Raw genomic sequence first — 16,087 nt, forward strand, 5'->3', positions numbered from 1 at the left:
CTTGCCCATCTCAGGCACTCATAAATAGTTATTTGGCTGGTGGAAAAAAAAAGGGGGGGGGTGGTTTCTAAGCTTAGAAATAAGCACAATTGTGCTGACGAACTAGAAAGATATGTGCAGCCCAAAGGCATTCAAATATAATTTTTCAGGTCCAATCTGGTCCAACTATGGACCTTTATTTATTTCTTCTGATTAAGGTCTGTGTGGCAAACAGGGAATCTCTGCAGTTTTCAAGTGTCCAGATGACCAGTTTTTAGCTTGGAAAAAAACTCATTTTTAGCCAACATGACCTTGATACTTAAAAGAATAAAATAAGAATGTGCCACGGACTTGATTGGTGGAGGTAGGGAAAGTTCAGAGTAAAATCTAACTGGGAAATTATAAGTTCACTTAAATTTAAGAGTATTGGGTATTAATTACCAAAATGAGGGCTTCTCACTGTGATGTTAGGTTAGAACAGAAGATTTGGTGTCTGAAAGTTGGAGTGGCATTTCTGGTCTGCATCTGCAGCACATCTGTGAGTCTCACATTCCTTGTCTGGAACATGGGCTGAATAATATCAGTCATGTACAATCACAGAGATATGGTGAGGGTTAAGTGAGATAATGTACAATGTGTGTGAAAGTCTCCATAATCTGTAAAGAATTATACCAATGTATTCTTATCATTAAAAGTAGTTAACAATAGCATTGCCATTTTATACTAAAAACAAATATTGTACTTGGCTTATCATTAATTCAAAGAAAGGTCTATTCTAACTATACTCCAATAAAATTAAAATATTTTTTAAAAAACAAAGAAAGGTCTAAATTGACATGAAAAATAAATCTTCATGATAGAAAAGTAGAGCCTCATGTGGGCTCTACATCTGATATGGTTGTATTAAACATTTTGGAACAATTAATTTGGTGGCTGTCTCTTTTCTAGGATTTTTAAAATTCTAAAAATTCTCAATTCCGTATACCCAATTTAGATATTTTTATATTTTTCTTTGTAGCTTGCTTTACTGGTTTTTTCCTGAAAGAGAATGACTTGCTCCTCTCTGCTCTCTGAGCAGCCTCTGGGAATTGATACAGAGGAGAGAATCTCTGTTGGTTGTAGGCTCTGTTCTGCAGACACCCCCTAATCCTCTGTTTACCACAACATGGGTCTATTACCATAGAAATGATAGCTGAGATCCCAGATTCAACATCACTGACTTCACAGCAGGGCCTCGTAAGTGGAGAAGCCACGCTGACAAGGAGAAGCACAATCACTACTACTATTATCAGAAGAGTAGACAGTCTGTGGCCTTGAAAGAAAGGGTAATTGTCAACATCGCAATAAAAATGCATGAATGAGCTGTGTTGTTGGGATATGCTGTAGTTCATTTTCTGTGTAATACTGCCTAAAAGTAATGATTTGAAATTTTATGTCATTTAATAGTTTGCATTTAAAAGGTCAGCAGTTTCACTTGATTGCATTTGTCTCTCATTGAGACAAGAAACAAGCAGATTCTTTACAGAATTCATCTTTACAGCGCTGTTTCAGTGCTCAAAGATTTCCCTTTTCATGATGTGTTGTTTTTGTTTGTGTTTGTTTGTTTGTCTTGTTTCTATTAATAGAAGAGAGTGAACCTGAGCAAGATACTAAAGGTATTTTTTTTGCTTTCTGCACTGCTTCTTTTTAAATGTATGGTTCGATTCAACTGTTTATTTCTCTGACCTTGTAAACAACTCTGAGTGCCATGATTTTGTAAGGAAATAACAAACGATGTAGGGGGAATATTAATTCAGCATTTAACAGTGTTATTAGATGGGCTGCCTTATTACATAGTATAGTTATTGAGAATTTACTTTTATTAAGAAAAGTTTGAATCAACAGAAATGTTTAAACTTTGTACCCCAAACTCTGAAAATGCAAACAAAATGAAATGACGTAAATCAGCATGAGAATATAAATCTCACACAGATTGGAATAGAAAGATCCTCTGACCAAAAGTCTTGGGGGGGACAGGAGGTGAGGGTGTTACAACGTTCGGAGACTTGTAAAAATGTCAAAGTGCCAGCTTAGGTTTTTACTGTCATTACTTGAAGTGGACAAGTATTATGCAACTGCTCCAAACCAAACCAAATCAATCAAACTGTTCTAATCTAACTTTTGTACATTTTAGATGAAATTCACAAGTTCTCATATAATACAGTTTGGGTCTAGGAATAAACCCTAGAGTGGTATTCTTTGAAATACCACCTCCTTATCTTAGTATTTCAAATAAGGTATCCGAGATGTTTTCCTATTTCTAAATATCAGGCTACTTATAACTAAATTTAGATAAAATGATTTCACCTGCTCCTGTGTGGTTTTGGGGGGTTTTGTTTGTTTGTTTTTTAGGTTTTGTTTTGCTTGTTTTCAATTCACTCCTGTCAGTGCTGGTTTGAATCAAGTAGCCTCAAAGACCTCTTTAAGAGAAGCTAGAAAATTAGAAAGAAGGAAAAGAACGAAAGAAAAAATTCATGCAAACTTATTGTGTCCTTTGAAATAATTGCTCAAAAATAGAATTTATAAGGGACTTGAGTATTCTTCTGATCCTACTCGCTTACCAAGAAAAGAGAGGCAATTCATCTCAAGCCAAACTGCTTATTAATTTCAGGATTTAACTTGGGTCCCCCACCTGTTAGGCTTTCCATTACCCCACCAGGGAAATTTCAGAGTGTATAATGGCCCTACTTCCTTATTACAAATTCAGATTACCCCTTAAAATGGCAACCAATAATAAACTTTATTATATATCTGAAAGTGCTTTGAAAAATGGAATGAGAAAGATGTGGCAGGGTGGGGGGAAGAAGGGAGGGAAGGAAGGAAAAGAAAATAAACAGAGAGAAAAGGGAAATGGGAATACAATACGGTTATATTATACAGAACTTTGGAATCACTGGCTGCTTAAGCCCAATTATGAATACAGGATTCTCAACCTGCAATTAGTATTGTAAACTTACCCCAGAGAAAGTAAAGCCCAAAACTCAGGACTAGATACCATGAGAGAAAACCCAGGGATAAATAGATTGCCCGTGTCTATTTTACATGTTGCAAATGAACAATAACGTGCTTGCCCATAGGAAAGCAAGTCAAAAACAGCTCACAGTGAATTGGAGAATGATGGATAAAACCATTTGTAGAAAGAAGAGTTGGATAATTTTTCTCTTTAAAAATCCACATCAAAATAATTGTAAACATTTTCCAAATTACTCAGTAATGCCATGCCCCTTCTATTAAACAGCTTGTTTATGCAACAAAAACACTTTTATATTGTCTTTCATGCAAATAAAAGGTAAAATAGGGATACTCAAGGGACATTTATTTGATATGAAACCTATCACATTACTTTTAAAATGGATGACTTAGAACGAATTTTCAGTTTGTGGCTACCGCTAAAACAATGGGAGTTTATTATTGAACTATGTTTAAGTTTATTATTACAGGTATACTGTTATCCATAGAGCAGTCTTGCACTTATTTTTAATGGCAACTGGCTTTATTGTTTTTAATGTTTGATAAATGTGGTGAAATTTCCTTCTCCATCCCTTCACCTTTTATGCTTGGAACTGGTAACAAATACTGATGGGTAAAAAAATATTAGCTTTATTGCTGATAAAGCTGAATTGAAAAATAAAGCTTTCTCTTCCTTCATCCAAGAATTAGAGTCAAGTGATCTACTGATTCCTCCCCACACCTCCACCTTTCACCTGGAGTCATAGGATGGAGAAATCCTGACCTGGAGAACTTACCTACTGCATATTAACCCATACCCTTCTTGTTTGCTGGGTAGCTGGCAGAAAGATGGCCCAGAGAGGATTGAGATACTCATCATATACACAAGCACTTTCCCCCAATCTCACCAATCAGAGGAGTCACTAATTCACTCATTAAACAAATAGCTATTGAGTGCCTACCATGTATCATGCAGGGTTCTGGATCAATTGATCAATGAACCGATCAATGATCTGTCTATCTATCAATCAGCTTGTGTTAATGAACAAAGCAAGCTTTGCCCTTCTGATGCTTACATTCCAGGAGAAGAGACAGCCAAAAAACAAACAAATCAATACTTATGACATGGTGTGAGGGGGATGTGTCGAGAAAGCATCTGAGTCAAAACCTAAAAGACATTTGCAACCTTCTTTGAGGGAGGGAAACTGGCAGGAAAGGTGTAAGCTATCTTTCAATACTGAAAAAAGAGTCAAGTTTCTATTTTATCTTTTGGCAAGAATGTGGAAGGGCAGGAGAGACCAGCTTCCCTTTATTTCCTGGCCTTTATTTTTTTCTCTTAACCCATCAGACTTAACAGTGAAACCCATGATCAGCCAAGGGTCTATCTGCCCCCTTGGAGCAGGAGACTAGCAGGTTGTCAGCACAACCCTACATTCATGAAGCCACCTGCAATGCCAATGGTGCTCCTTTCTGTACCCTCCTGTGCCCCACTGGACCCCCCAGAAGGTTCTGATATGGGACAGAGCGGGACATTAATTAAATTAACTCCAAGGCTACGTTGACCTTTAGAACGATGATGGACTCTGTTTTAGTTACCATCGCACATAATTCTTAACTGTGTTGTGCAATATGGATCATCAGAGGTTTTGCAATGAGCCCAAATGATATTCCAAATAATGTAACGCCAGCCAAAAGAAGAGAAAAATCCACAAATTACAAAATAAATAAATAAATAAATAAACCCTCCCTTATTATTAAATTTCCAGGAAGAATTTAAAGTCCCCAAATGAAAATTCTTGCCTTTGTAAATTAAAGCAGAAAAAAACAATCTAGATTTCATAGTTTTCCAGTTTCTTATGCTTCTCATCTTCAGCCAGAAGGCTCTCATTCAGTTTTAAGGGCACACTGACTATTGTCGTCTTCAGCAGCTGCTTGTCTACACTTTTCCAGCATTCATGGAATTGAATTAAACCCACTCTCAATCTTTCAAGGATCCTGCTTTTTTCCCCAGATTCTCGAAGGTAGTGGGACCCATAAAATGATCATTGCAGTAGACTTAAACTCAAAAAATTCTGGACACACAAGTATAGCCCCAAGCCCCTACAAGAGTTATTTCAGCCAAATGATGAATATGGACTCAATTATGTTGTGCAATCTAGGTCTCCATTATTGTTGCCAGAAAACATCAGAAGGAAAAGAATCCCTGGGTGTACCCTCGCTCAGATGCCAGTCACTCTGTGTTAGTTGTCAAGGGTCCACAATCTGTGAACTTAGACTAAGTTGGGAGAAATCTCCTATCAGGTGTTCAGATGGGGTACCATGTTTGTTGCTCTGGAAGAAATGTACACTGCCTCCTAGCCGGCTTGTATTCTTGAGAAATTTAGACTTTCCAATGGGGACAGCCTCTGCCTTCTAGTCTTCACTGACACTTCCTTCCGACCCATCCAGCATTTTGCAACTTTTTAATTTTCCATTTCACCTTGGAGCCTTGTTTTTCTGGAACTCCAACAGAGGTGCAGCCTTCACCCCTATTTTAAGAAGGCAGTTTTAGCTCTCACCGCCAGGCTCTCAGGACTGGCTCCATAATTTGTGGACCAGGTGCAAATGACAGTGAGGGCCCCTAGTTCAAAAATCACTTATAATTTCAAGACACAGGCAGCAGAAAAATAAACGAAGCATGGGGTCCTCTAAGCATGGTGCCCTGGGGGACTATACACGTCATTCACTCTTGGAGCCGACCCTGCTGACCATCATAATGACTGCTATTCCTCTCGCTATGGAATTTTTCAGGTTATAACTATTGCCTGCTAGGGAAAATTTTCCCTGAGTCCCACATTTTGTTTCAATTTGGAATCATCCCCCACAGAGCTCTGATCTAAAACTGTTGTGGTTATTTCTGAACTCTTAGGACTGACACCTCTGACAAATGTTTTTCCTCAGAATCTTACCCTTCTTCAGGTTTTAGGTTTTCTAGTACCTTATGCTATTTCAATGGCAAAAGAGGTATGTGTCCCATTGCATGTTTCTCTGGAGCTGTAGAGTAGGCTCTACTGCAATTTTTAAACTTTTTAATGTTAAAACTTTTCAACCTTACAAAAAAGTAGATACAGTAATAGATTAATAGTAAACTCCCATGTTCCCATCACCCAACAGCAACAATGATCAATAGTCTACCATTTTTGTTTTATCTAACCCAGTACCATTTTATTGCTGCTGGTTTATTTTTTTATTTTTTTTTATTTTTTGCTGTACGCGGGCCTCTCACTGCTGTGGCCTCTCCCGTTGCGGAGCACAGGCTCCGGACACACAGGCTCCGCGGCCATGGCTCGCGGGCCCAGCCACTCCGCGGCACGTGGGATCCTCCGGGATCGGGGCACGAACCCGTGTCCCCTGCATCGGCAGGCGGACTCTCAACCACTGCGCCACCAGGGAAGCCCCCTGCTGCTGGTTTATTTTAAAGCAAATCCCAGACATGAATTCAGTCAGTCCGTATGTACTTTAAGGCTTTTTAACACAGTCACATTACTATTTTCATTACCCCATCCATCCCAGTTAGCACTAATTTCTTAATACCATTTACTACCAGGACAGTGCAACTTTTATTTGATTGTCTCAAAAAACTTCTTTTTACATCTGATTTGTTGCATAAGAATCCAAATGAGAATTCACACATTACATTTAGGGCTATGCCTCTTAAGTCTTTCTCAATCTATAATAGTTCCCTCTTTTTCTTTTTTCCCCCCATGTTATTTATTTGGTGAGGAAACAAAATAACTTGCCCTGTTCAATGGTCTATATTTGGGATATGATTGAATTGTATCCTTATAATGTTGTTTAACATGTTCCTCGATCCTCTATTCTTTTGTATATTGGTAATTCGACCCCAGGACTTACTTAAAATCAGGCTCAATTTTGTGTTTATTTGGAGCAGGGGGGAAAATTCAGCTTCCTTTTAAACATTAAATCCACTTTTTTTTTTTTTTTTCTTTAACACTTTTGCCTTGAAGTTGGCACCTTCCTTCCTTTTTCTTTCTCCTGGCTTTAGGGTCCAACATGTGTATTTCTAGCATGCTCTTCTAGATTCCACCTCTAGAGTCCTCAATATCAAAGATAGAAAGGTGAGTTCAGTGATGTTGAGCATTCTTTCATGTGTTTGTTGGCAATCTGTATATCTTTAGAGAAATGTCTGTTTAGGTCAGAAATGCAAATGAAAACCACAATGAGGTATCACCTCACACTAGTCAGAATGGCCATCATCAAAAAATCTACAAACAATAAATGCTGGAGAGGGTGTGGAGAAAAGGGAACCCTCTTGCACTGTTGGTGGGAATGTAAATTGATACAGCCATTATGGAGAACAGTATGGAGGTACCTTAAAAAACTAAAAATAGAACTACCATATGACCCAGCAATCCCACTACTGGGCATATACCCTGAGAAAACCATAATTCAAAAAGACACATGCACCCCAATGTTCATTGCAGCACTATTTACAATAGCCAGGACATGGAAGCAACTTAAGTGTCCATCGACAGATGAATGGATAAAGAACATGTGGCACATATATACAGTGGAATATTACTCAGCCATAAACGGAAATGAAATTGAGTTATTTGTAGTGAGGTGGATGGACCTAGAGTCTGTCATACAGAATGAACTAAGTCAGGAAGAGAAAAACAAATAACCGTATGCTAACACATATATATGGAATCTAAAAAAACAAATGATTCTGATGAACCTAGGGGCAGGACAGCAATAAAGACACAGATGTAGAAAATGGACTTGAGGACAGGGAGAGGGGAAAGGGTAAGCTGGGACAAAGTGAGAGAGTAGCATCGACATATATACACCACCAAATGTAAAATAGATAGCTAGTGGGAAGCAGCTGCATAGAACAGGGAGATCAGCTCGGTGCTTTGTGACCACCTAGAGGGGTGGGATAGGGAGGGAGGGAGGGAAGCTCAAGACGGAGGGGATGTGGGGATATATGTATACATATAACTGATTCACTTTGGTATAAAGCAGAAACTAACACAACAGTGTAAAGCAATTATACTCCAATAAAGATGTTAAAAAAAAGAAGATGATCAATAGATTATGGGTGTTTGATTCTTGTGGTTAAGGACAAAATTTATATTTTCCTCAAATTTATTATGTTCTAAAATACAAGGTCCAATTGCCATCTCTCTCTAAAAAAAAAAAAAGAAAGGTGAGTTCATTTGAACCTGCAAATCTGGAATTAGAACTTGCAAAAAGCATACAACTGTCAAACAAATCATATCCGCCTATATCCCCTTGAATTATGTAACCTTTTTAAAAAGGTATTCAAAAATCAGACTAACTTCTAATACAGCTGAATTTGATCTAGCCTTGGCCTGTACATCTCCTATCTAGTATATACTATCTCTTCTGTACTTTCCTTTCGAATACAGACTCCACAAATATCACAGTTTTAGAAGAACTAAGCATCAAAGCCTTGTGTTAATTGGAATTTCATAGTCTAATATTATGTTCTGTCTTTAAGTCCCAGAAAACAAAAGGCAAGAGCAAAAAAAAAAAATCATGTTTGCAGTAAATGGGCAATTAAAAGGATTCCATAATGGTCTAAAGAACACTGGATTTGAAGTCAGAGGAGTTGAACTCAGGTTTCTCACCCATCAGTTTTATTACTTTGGGGAAGAAACTTAGATTACCTGGGATTTGGTTTCTACATCTATTTAATAAGAGGAGAAATCTAGTTGATCTCTGAAGTCTCTTCCAAGATTAGTGATTCTGTGATTCTAAGTACCCTTCAATTTATTGTACATTCTAAACCTCATCTCCACTCTTCAGTTAAAGGTAAAATTTCTTTTCACACCAAAAGAACTTCCTCTTATCTAGTTAGTGGGGATTCAGCCTCAGAAAAGAATATAAATTACCCATTCTCCTGCCCACTTTTGTCTAAAATATTCCTTTTCTTTTTGACCCTGTATGCTCATCTCACTCTCTGAAAAGTTTGAAAGATTTTATCTGTCCTCCCACTATGATACAGTTGAAGATGTAAAGCATTAATTAATTATTTCATTGATTCAATTAAATATTATTACTTTGGTAGGCACTCTCCTAGGTACTGAACAAAACAGGCAAGGGTTTTTGTTGCTGAGGACTCACGGTCTACTGCGGGGAGACAGACAATAGACAAAAAAATAAATAACTTCAGATAGGGGCAAGGTCTATAAAGACAGTGAAACAGGATGATGAAAAAGCAAATGGGGGGAAGGTTAGACTTTACGTTGGGTGGTCAAGGAGGCCCTTTCTGAGAAAGTGTCACTTAAACAGAGACTTAGATGATACAAGGAAACCACGACATGAAGATCTATGGGATGAGTGCTGTAGGCTGAAGGATGGCATGGACATCTCTTAAGTTGGGAACAAGCTTGGTGTATTCTGGAGTGGTGAGAAGCATAGGGTCATAGCATAAATGGCTTAGAAGCCAGGGCACAGCATTTGATATTACCCTTAAGACAGAGGGAACATGGAAGATCCTTCACAGGAGAACATGATCTGATTTGCATTTCTTAAAGACCACTCCAGCTTGACTATTCCCTGTAGGAGAGTCACTCACCACTTCTGTTTTCCTAACAGTTTTTGCCAGAATCCTGCGGCCTCCTGAATCCCACAATGTCACCTTTGGCTCCTTTGTGACCCTGCGCTGTACAGCAACAGGCATCCCTGTCCCCACCATCACCTGGATTGAAAATGGAAACGCTGTGAGTGCCAACTGTATGGAAACTTGTCTGGGGAAGATGCACTGGTGGTGAATCTCAGGGCAGACCACTTATTTGTAGAGTTACCTTGACCTGTGTCATTGGTCCCACCTGCATCTCCATTTTTCAAAGCCTTCCAATATTTTCATCCTAGAAGTCACTGACTTAGAGACTGAACTCCATAGGTTTACTTCTTTCCTTGTATCATGGGGATAGTAGAAAGTCAAATTCATTCTTTATGCTTTTGTGTAAAAAGGAAGTGGTATTAATTCCTTCCCACACAAAACTCATCAATTTAATAATTAGTTCACTGTTGGAGCCTACTTTGATGAAAAGTAATCCAGAATTAGAACCCATGTCTGTTAGTGCAACAGAATTTTCTTTTCATTTCTAATACTGGTAATAATAACTAACATATAGTATGTGGTTGCTATGACCAGGCCCTGTTCTAAGCACTTTACATAAAAACATTCATTTATTCATTCTACAAATATTATTGAGCATCTCCTGGGCATCAGGCATTATTCTAGACATTGTGGATACAGGCACAACCAAAACAGGTAAAGTTTCCTGCCCTCAAGTTGCTTACATTGTGAAGGGGAAAAACAATAAAATAAGCAGATGGGAGAATCTATAGTCTATGTGCATAGTGTCAAATGCCATGGAGAAAAATAAAGCAGGAGAATGAGAAAATACAATCTCAGGAGAAAGATTCCATTTTCAATAAAGTGGTCAGAAAGGCTTATTAAGATGGAGATATTTGGGGCCTCCCTGGTGGCGCAAGTGGTTGAGAGTCCGCCTGCCAATGCAGGGGATACGGGTTCGTGCCCCGGTCTGGGAGGATCCCATATGCCGTGGAGCGGCTGGGCCCGTGAGCCATGGCCGCTGAGCCTGCGCGTCCGGAGCCTGCGCGTCCGGAGCCTGTGCTCCGCAACGGGGGAGGCCACAACAGTGAGAGGCCCGCATACCGCAAAAAAAAAAAAAAAAAAAAAGATGGAGCTATTTGAGCAAAGATCTGAAAGAGCTGAAGGAGGAGACTATGTAGATAATGTGGGGATGATAACCAGGCAAAGTCACTGAGATAAAGGTGCACCTGGTATGTCAGAGGAACAGCAAGTAGGTCAGTGTGGCTAGAGGTGAGTGAGCAAAGAGGAAAGAGATAAGGGATGTGCATAGGGGTTGTAGATCCTATAGGCTTATATAGGTCAATTGATACATTTTGGCTTTATTTGAGTGAGATGGGATACCATTGTAGGTCTGTTTCTGTCGTCTGTTTTCCTGCTGACTCTTTCATTGTGTTTTGTTTCCTTGTGTGCCTAGTTATCTTTGACTACCTGCTGTTCATTGTTTTGAGAAAAAAAAAATGTCAGAGATTAATTTGAGGTCTAGACAAAGGTTCTTTTCTCCAGAGAATTTTTGTTTGTTTCTGCTAGGGACCAGGGGCTACTACTAATCTTAGACTGTCTTAAACTTGTTATAGTAAAGTAACTTGTAGTCTTGTTCTTCTTTAGCTCTCAAATTAAATTTTAGGTGCCATTTAAAATTCACATCTTATTTGGCAGTATGTTTTGTGGCTTTTCTGTGAAGCTGTAGGAGTTGTCTTAAGCCTCTCAAAGTAGTGTAAAGAGATGCCCTAAGAAAACTGGGTAACTGACAATATGACTTTATTAATTTGTCTTAAACTCTGTAAAAACAGTTAATACAGAAAATGGAAAGACATAGGCTTTTAAAAAATTCAGTGTTTTCAAAAGGCTCCTATGGGGCCTCCCTGGTGGCGCAAGTGGTTGAGAGTCCGCCTGCCGATGCAGGGGATACGGGTTCGTGCCCCGGTCTGGGAGGATCCCATATGCCGCGGAGCGGCTGGGCCCGTGAGCCATGGCCGCTGAGCCTGCGCGTCCGGAGCCTGCGCGTCCGGAGCCTGTGCTCCGCAACGGGGGAGGCCACAACAGTGAGAGGCCCGCATACCGCAAAAAAAAAAAAAAAAAGGCTCCTATGAGTTTAGAACTGGAACACATATGATTATTCTCTGTTGGAGTTGAGGAGTAATAAAAAAAGCCAATGGTTAGAGTTAGTTTTGGTCTTATTGAGACTCCAACTTCATCTTTCAAGATGTGATTCACAAAAACCAGAAAGCAAAATGGACTCTTCGTCAGAGATTCTAAAACAGGAATAAAATAAACGAATGGTAACTTTCTTCCAGGAAGAAAGCAAAAGGACATTTGCAGTTCTCATGGTCAGAGAGAGTGTTATTCTTACAGCCAAGTTTTGTTCTTGGTGCTACTATCCAAGTCCAAATAGAAATCGAGATGACTGCCCCGTGCTGATGCAAATAACAGGAACTGGAGGCAACTGCAGGCATTTAATGTTGGACAAGTAGCCAACCAGAGAAGTCTATTGAGGAGAACAGGGAAGGGCCACAGACCTGGTATCATTCTGGGTGGGCGGGATTAAGACAAATGCAGAGTTGGGAGCTATTTGACACAGAATAAAACAGAATTTGAACTGTGGCTTTTCACTAACTATAAGCCAGTTAACTAACTTCATAACACACTACCAAGTACAACGAGTACTTTAAAAGATGTGAATGCTCCTTTTCTCCCCCTCCATGAACATGCCAATAAACTAAAACCCTGAATGATTACAGCCAAAGAACAAGAGAAAAGCAAGAAACTTACCCCAAAGCCATCAAGAATTCTTTTGCTTTCTTCCTATGGAAATATCATTCATTTTTCATGAAAATTTGTAGTCTTAGATGAACTCAGATTGAGCAGTAATATCACTTTTGTTTTACAACGTTGGAAATAATAGTTTGGTGTGGCTACAGCAGAGTTTACTTTTCTAAAAGAAAACATCCTTACATTTTGATAACCAGATTTATTTAAAGTTATACCCATCTCTCTATTTATTATTTCAAATAAAAAATATAGAAATTTTGCACATCTCTCTTGCTTTGTCCAATCAATATAGTTCCTAAAATATGTTAAAAGTTGAATCATTTTAACTTATTAGAAGAATTTTATAAAATAAATAGCCAAATCATCTGTGTTGAAGATTGTGGTTTTTGAATTTCCTTAAAGGGAGGCTCACCTATATATTATACGTATTTTTAAAAATGTATATGTTTATTTATTTTTGGCTGCATTGGGTCTTTGTTGCTGCGCACTGGCTTTCTCTAGTTGTGGCGAGCAGGGGCTACTCTTCGTTGTGGTGCGCGGGCTGCTCATTGCAATGGCTTCTCTTGTTGCGGAGCACGGGCTCTAGGTGCACAGGCTCCAGTAGTTGTGGCACGAGGGCTCAGTAGTTGTGGCTTGTGGGCTCTAGAGCACAGGATCAGTAGTTGTGACACACGGGCTTAGTAGCTCCACGGCACGTGGGATCTTCCCAGACCAGGGCTTGAACCCATGTCCCCTGCATTGGCAGGCAGATTCCCAACCACTGCACCACCAGGGATGTCCCTATACATTTTTTTTTTTTTTTTTGCGGTACACGGGCCTCTCACTGTTGTGGCCTCTCCCGTTGTGGAGCACAGGCTCCGGATACGCAGGCTCAGCGGCCATGGCTCACAGGCCCAGCCGCTCTGCGGCATGTAGGATCTTCCCGGACCGGGGCACGAACCTGTGTCCCCTGCATCGGCAGGCAGACTCTCAACCACTGCGCCACCAGGGAAGCCCCTTATACATATTTTTAAGAGGCAGTTTTTTGGTTTAAAGGACACGAGCTTTGGAAACATCTCTCACTAACTGGGTAAACCAAGATAATTACATATATCAAGTGGAATATATTAAGTTGAATATTTCAGCAGCTAGATCAAAAGAGGTCAATATTCATAGCTATGTTGATCAAAAACAGCATGGGAAATTTTCTCAATTGTTCCTTTTTCTATGATGCATAGACAGACATTATTACAACTCCCTAAACATGGACCATATTGGGCCACATCCTAAAGGTCCCTGAGACAATCCTAGCCAGCTGGGACTATTTGCAAGACAAGGTCATAGAAGCCAGAATGCCATTCAGAGGTTTCTCTATGTTGAGGTCAAATCATGATGAAGTTGTGGGATTATCCATAACTCGGGATAGATTCTCTCCAAACAGCATTATTAATATATTAACGATATGTAAAAAATATTCCACCTATATTGCCTCGCTCAGAAGGCTTTTACATACGTTAAATCAGGTGTGAACTAATATGCCTCTTTAATAGAGTTCCTGTTCGATGGCCTCATTTGAGGTCACTGTCTCAACACCACACACAGAGCAGAGAGCTGTTTATCCAGCTCTTTCAGATCAGTATGCCTGGGTGACTTGGAGAAATACCATATTTACTGTAATACCAGATAGAGTCACCTCAATTAAGTCCTCAGCTTCGCCTCAGCATACCTTGGTCAAAGCTCCCAGGAATAACCTGAACTCATCATTTTGAGCTTTTAAACCTGAAGAGCAAAACGATCAAAACGCAGGGCAAAGGGCTGTTTTGAATTTTAGGTCATCAAAAATACGAAACTGTTGGTCAGGCTGCTCCATGAAGAAAGAAAAACAAATTCAAACGATGACTAACAAGGCCTGCTGTGCGTGAGTCACAAACTGAATCAAGCCAGGCCTCTGGAAACAGGAGGAAAAGCTCTTAGGAATCACATCATAATCAGGCAATGAGCCTCAGAACTTGCTGGTCTACTCGCTGAACTATGTCAGCACCTGGATGACGTCCAGGAGAAGAGGTCAGGCGGTTTAAAACTCACTTCTCTTTCCTCCCAAGAATGTTTTCAGTGACCTTGAGGAGTGACTTTCTTAGGTGTGAACATGAAAATTGTGGGAGTTTAGTCAGCATTTGGGGGATTACTCGTTTCTGAGTTGTCTCCCAGGCACTGACGGTACAGACCTACTTCTTGAAAGTGGGAACGAACTTTGCAAAGGAGGAAGGTAATTGTTCTACGGATTTCACATATATAAATTGGAAAGGGATTATATTTATAAACAAAATATCCTGAGAGCATAAGGCATACTGACTGACAGAGGTTTGAGGCCTTTAGCTTTTTACTCATTGTTGCTTTGTATTAAAATTCAGGGAGAGTCCAAAATTGTATTTCACCAACAAGCACCTAGTATATAGCACAGGGAACTCTAATCAATATTCTGTAATAATATGGGAAAAGAATCTGAAAAAGAATGAATATATGTATATGTATAACTGAATCACTTTGCTATACACCTGAAACTAACAGAACATTGTAAATCAACTATACTCCAATAAATTTTTTTTAAATTATATTTCAAATTGTTCAATCCTTTCCATCTAATTTGGACACTCAACTCCATAAGAACTTGCACCTCTGATAAAAATATGATAATGATGAATTCGGTTTGAATTCCCAACTGCATGTATGTCTCTTAAAGATATTTTTCTCTCTGCCTTGTCAATTTCTCATAGAGTCCAGGCTGCTTATCTGGGGAAAATGCCACAATACTTGATCTGACCTGGGACGTTTCCCCAGTTAAGGTAAATTGATGCTCACATAAACCAGTGTTTCTCATAAGGAGACTAATAGCGCAAGTAAAGAATAAAAACACAAAGAAGCTAAGTGAACAAACTTTCACTGCCTAGTTGCTACAGAGAGTGCTGGGTTTTGGGGCCAGCCAGCCACCTGGCAGCAGAAGGATGGAAAGTTGGTCTCACCTCAGGGCTTCCCTCCCCCTTGCTGGTCTAACTGTGAAATCTTCTCTCATGTGAAACAGTAAAATAACTGGCTCCAAGTTTTTCATTCTCTTCTAGACAGAAAGATCTCTTTCAAGGCCACCATGGTACCCATCCCTACTCCTCCAAGATAAGGTCAAGGTGAAACCATCAGCTAATTCCTTGACTGTCATTCCGTTCACACTTCCCTCAAACCAGCATTTTCCCCTCATATAAGCAATGATAATTAAACAATAATTATTAAAAAGATGGTAGAGTGCTTAAGAAAACAGTGAAGAAAGAATCACCAGTTTAAGAAGTGCCACCACTTTAACAATGACATTTAAGTCAGACGTTTGTTTTGTTCATGGTTGATTTGAGGTTGTTATTACTCTTCTTGTTTTCTAATAACTCTATGCTGTTTTCTAGGACTAGGGAAGGCACTAAAGCATAATGATTAAAAGCACAGGCTTTGGGGTCAGACAAACTAGGGTGTAAATTGGAACTCTGCAACCCAATAGAATATGCTAGACAGCTGTCTTTCTCACAGAGTTGAATGCTGACAGCTAATAAGCATTTACATAAATTAACCTGTCAATTACGTGCTAATATGGCATTGATAGCCTGGCTCTTTGAGGACATTTGACTTTCTGATTTAAGTAATGAGGCAGAAACAGAATTGGCTTTACAACCATTTTTTCCT

General features: G+C 39.4%; 1 protein-coding gene across 5 annotated transcripts in view; it reads left to right on the plus strand.

Annotated features, from left to right (window-relative positions):
• The window catches only part of MUSK (muscle associated receptor tyrosine kinase), an 88,926-nt gene that overhangs the window by 42,360 nt on the left and 30,479 nt on the right, over nt 1-16,087 (plus strand). For 3 of the 5 annotated variants that reach the window (XM_060100968.1, XM_060100967.1, XM_060100970.1), the window contains exon 6: nt 9,592-9,716. In XM_060100968.1, coding sequence (XP_059956951.1) covers nt 9,592-9,716 — 125 coding nt within the window. Of the gene's footprint in view, nt 1-1,604; nt 1,635-9,591; nt 9,717-16,087 lie in introns of all 5 variants that reach the window. The other 2 variants (XM_060100966.1, XM_060100969.1) reach the window with 1 other exon arrangement.

Source organism: Mesoplodon densirostris, chromosome 6 (assembly GCF_025265405.1).
Source record: "Mesoplodon densirostris isolate mMesDen1 chromosome 6, mMesDen1 primary haplotype, whole genome shotgun sequence".
NCBI lineage: Eukaryota > Metazoa > Chordata > Mammalia > Artiodactyla > Ziphiidae > Mesoplodon > Mesoplodon densirostris.